Source organism: Hyposmocoma kahamanoa, unplaced genomic scaffold, assembly GCF_003589595.1.
Source record: "Hyposmocoma kahamanoa isolate Upper Pololo Valley unplaced genomic scaffold, ASM358959v1 76, whole genome shotgun sequence".
NCBI lineage: Eukaryota > Metazoa > Arthropoda > Insecta > Lepidoptera > Cosmopterigidae > Hyposmocoma > Hyposmocoma kahamanoa.
The window spans coordinates 5,956,799-5,961,124 of NW_020653900.1; the positions used below are offsets into that span (position 1 = coordinate 5,956,799).

At 34.7% G+C, this 4,326-nt stretch overlaps 1 protein-coding gene across 1 annotated transcript in view; it reads right to left on the reverse strand.

Annotated features, from left to right (window-relative positions):
- Nucleotides 1–3,670, reverse strand: part of LOC113232528 (gamma-glutamyl hydrolase A-like) — an 8,753-nt gene extending 5,083 nt beyond the window's left edge. Inside the window, exons 1-4 of the mRNA XM_026467288.1 lie at nucleotides 3,651–3,670; nucleotides 3,254–3,523; nucleotides 3,124–3,174; nucleotides 695–927 (exon numbers count right to left, since the gene is read on the reverse strand). Of these exons, the coding sequence (XP_026323073.1) occupies nucleotides 695–927; nucleotides 3,124–3,174; nucleotides 3,254–3,523; nucleotides 3,651–3,655 (559 nt within the window). The 5' untranslated portion in view covers nucleotides 3,656–3,670. The remainder of the gene's footprint in view (nucleotides 1–694; nucleotides 928–3,123; nucleotides 3,175–3,253; nucleotides 3,524–3,650) is intronic.
- Nucleotides 3,671–4,326: the final 656 nt, after the last annotated feature.

Here is a 4,326-nt window from a genome sequence, read left to right on the forward strand (position 1 = left end):
TGTGTGTGTGTGTGTGTGTGTGTGTGTGTGTGTGTGTGTGTGTGTGTCTGTGTATGTGTATGTGTTTGTGAATAAATGAATGAATGAATTCTTTGCGTAGGAAATAAAAAATTGCGAATAGGAAAAATCAGAGCGTTACTCTTCAATTGAGTATTCTATCTTGATGGAAGCTGAAGACTGAACGGTATAAAGCAAGATTAGTGATTGATAGATTGATTTTATCTCCATAAAGAGAGAAAGAGAAGTGGATGTTAAGAAGATTGCATGCTTTGTGGTTTAGGTATCCTTGTAACTGCAGTTTTCCTAACATCTCAGTCAAGTCTGTACTTTCGTAATAAATACTTTATAAAACATCGATTGCGTTATAGATTCAAGTTATTACGTTAACATTACACATAATAAAACAGTCCTCGTATTTTATTTATGGATAAGTAATAAAGGAATAAGCCTTATTCTATTAAACATAGGGAAATGTAATCTTATAATTTTATTGAATATTTTGATGGTTTTTTTTTTCTACTCAGTACTTTTAATCTGTCAATTCTAATTTCAAAAATCATGAACTGAAAAATTTAATTATAGTACTGCACACAGAATTTCTGCTAATTAAACTGCTTTACTTTATACTCACGTTTGCAAATAAATATCATTAATTATATTCTTATTGTCAAACCATAATATGAAATTCACTTACCATGATCAAAACGAAGAGGTAAATTTTCAAAAACGTCACACTCGATTCTATTTTCTACCTCGCCGCGACCAGAAGCGATAATAATCATCAACTCAAAACCAAGACAAGTGCCGAAGATGGGGAAGTAATCACCTCGGTCGTTCATTTGTTTAGCAATTTCGTAAATGTGCTGTCCCGCGTCGGCATAGCCGTTGGATTGGTTGAAGTAAGTTGCTCCACCGGGAAACAACACTCTGCATATTAAAAATTATTTAACATTTATATAAAGATAAGATTCAATTTATCGCAGAACGTTATTTTAACGCACACACTTATGTTATGTCAATTGTGAAACATACAAACTATCTCTAGTTCTCGACAGGCGGAAATTCCCGAGACTGCGCGAGAATTTTTACTTAGGGCGCGTTCCCATTATTTCGTAATTTTTATTTATCGTTGGACGACGGTCACGTCTAATCTGTTCCCATATCATGACTATCTGTCGTGACTGTGTCGTGGACGTTTATTTTATCGTTGAACGACTGTCGTGTCTAGCTGTTCCCACTAGATCTAGCTAGATGATAATTTATTCGTTGACGGCAGCTGCCTTGCCGTTTGCACGACAAAAAATCGTTTGAAGCTACGATTATCTGTCGTCACATTTTTATCGTGACGTTTTATTTTTCATCGGACGACAGTCGTTCAGCTCTTCCCATTGTCATGACAATCTGTCGTCGTAACGTCAAAAAAGTCGTGAGCGACAGTTAATCATGTTGTACAATATGTGAACAATTTCACTTAAATATACAAGACACGACATTTTAAATTGCACGTCTATCTGTCGTCACGACATAATGGGTACGCGCCATTACACAATATAACATAAGTAAAAACTATTAAATGTTGTTCAAGTTAAACGTTAAATACGGTTAAATGTAGTTAGTACCAATTACTAAACATATTCAACCGTATTTAACGTACTTGATGCCTACATAATTTTATAAGTAGTTATATGTATTTGCTTGTGACGCAATTTGTGATGCACACACATTTTATGTCATAGTTAGTTGCTCTATTTGTGAAATACTACTAAACAGGAATGTGTGTGTTGTGAATTTCATTAGTTTTAATTTTGTTTATGCCTTTGTACTCGTGTTTTATATATCTGTTGTCCAAAACAGCGGGGATAAGCTGAAAATCAGTGCTGTGTATGCGCTTACAAGTTCTACACAGTGTGTGCTGAGCTTCCCCCCTTGCCACACTATCATTGCAATTAATTTTTGTTGTTATATATCGTAATTTTTAATGTCATTCAATAAGTTACAGTGGCAGTAGAGCTCCTCGTGAAAGAGTTCGTCCAGGGTAGTACTGTCATTATCTTACATATTTGTGCCACCAAGCAGTAATGTTAGCATTACTGGGTTCCGATTTAGAATGGTAAGGGTGCTGGTGAAATTTCGGACTCATGAGACTTGTCAACTTATGTCTCAGAGTGACAGACGCAGTGGCAGTACCCCTCAGTTCTTTGCAATATAAACCTCTGAGTGGCACTGCCACTGTTATGAACATGCGTATAGCTTACAAGCGCACCACTTATTCATCCCGTCACTTGATATTATATAAAAAAAGTTACGTTTAATGTTTTGTGTGGTGAATAAATGGTTTAAATAAGAACGGTCCAAAGTCTAAAATATTAAGTTTGTGCTTTTGACTGTACCATGCTTTCTACACTGTCATAACTAACGCATTACCATTTTGATATCTCCTAGATAATGGCACGTAAATTTTTTTATTATTTGAAAAATCGTAGCATTTGATGAAGAGTCTCCATTTCGGTAATTTAGTCGTCAAATCAAATCCGTGTAAATGTAGTTCAGTGCCACTCAGAGCTTTAAATCGCAAAGGTCTGAGGGGCACTACCACTGAGCCCGTCACCCTGTGACGTAAGTTGACAAGTCCCATGTTCCTGTAATTTCACCAGACCCTTACCCTTCAAAACCGGAACACAGTAATGCTGATATTCGTGATTGGCAGCAGAAATAGGTAAGGTGGCGGTACTTCCTTGGACGAACTCTTTCACAAGGAGCTCTACTGCTACTAAAAGAGAAAACAGTATCTATCTATACACCTGAAACTTTGCTGTTTTGCCAATCACAGAGTTATTTACACAGCTGCCTATTTAGAAATCTGTTTATTGGTATTTACAATAATCTCGCAAATCTGCACTTTTCTAGGTTCTTTGTCATTAATTTGTAGATTTTTGGTTGAAATATACTATAGATTTTAAATATAAACTTCCCTTTTTGTATATTTTAAACCCGAAAATTTGAACGATTTTTTGTAGGGTATGTCAATATCAACATCTGACCTCAAAAATAAAGTCGTTAGTGAAATTAAATTTTGAACGAACAAAAATCGTGTTATATTTATTATTAATAAAGAGCACTCACCCGTTAATTTTTTGCATTAATTCTCTATAATATTTACGATCCTTTCCGATTCTAAAAAAAATTATAAATTAGTCGCTTAAATTTTTTATTGCATTTTAAATATCGAAAAAAAAAACAAAATATTACTCACAAAATGGGTACGACTCTAGCACCGGATGCTTCAACGTCTTTTACATAGGAGGCAGCTATGTAACTAGTATAATTTTCTTTCGGATATTTCTTTTGTAGACTTTTAGATTGCTCTTGAGAAAGTACGCCGATAATAGGCCGGTTGTTGAGTTGCTCGTCTCTACGTACCACCACACGACCTTCACAGTGCAACAAGTGGATAACAAGCAGCAGCAGTACACTTTTCATGGTGACAAATCCTATCCAATTATCCGAGGACACATTCAACCACCTGTAAAATTTTACACGGCTCTATACTAACACAAATTACTACAAGCACAAATTTCATCTACTAACTGACGACGATGACAGTGAACGAAACAATAATGGAGTATTGTTGATTTTTGGCGATCACTTACCACATGAGTAGAATACTTAATAGATCGTTTGCGATACATGTAAAAGCGTTTTGTATTATAACAGACCGCACGTGCATTGGCTCGAATAAATATCTTATCTATAAATAAGATCTCTTCTCCCGCCAAAGCGCGCAGCACCACTCTCTAGATAATATTTTAAAAGTTATGTTAACAATGTTGGTGGTATGTTGGCATTTCTTTGTTTAGGCCAGAGTTTTTCAAAGTTTTTTGTTTCGTAGAGCACGTGCCAATTTTTTTTTGTTTTGCGTAGACCCCTTGCCTTTCTAATACAGATTTTTAGAGAGAATTTCTAATACTTTTTTTACTAATTCGATAACTTTATTTTTTTTTACAGCTTACACAGTGTTACTCACTATAATAAGTCTAGCAGTATAGTGAGAAACTTTATCAAAAAACATATGTTAAGTTTATTTTGTTTCAGTGCATACATTTATGTAAGCGATTTCGTTTTTGCATTTATTACCCAAAACCAAATAATTAATAGTGGTTTTAAATCTAACTTACCTAATGTAATTCTTTTAACAGGTTTATACCATAGATAATTATATATAAACCATAGGTTTAGGTTTTCACGTAGGTGGTTACTATAGATATGGATCACAGAGCATTATGCGCTATTACTTAATACAGTCTCAACATCTCAACCCCATTTTTT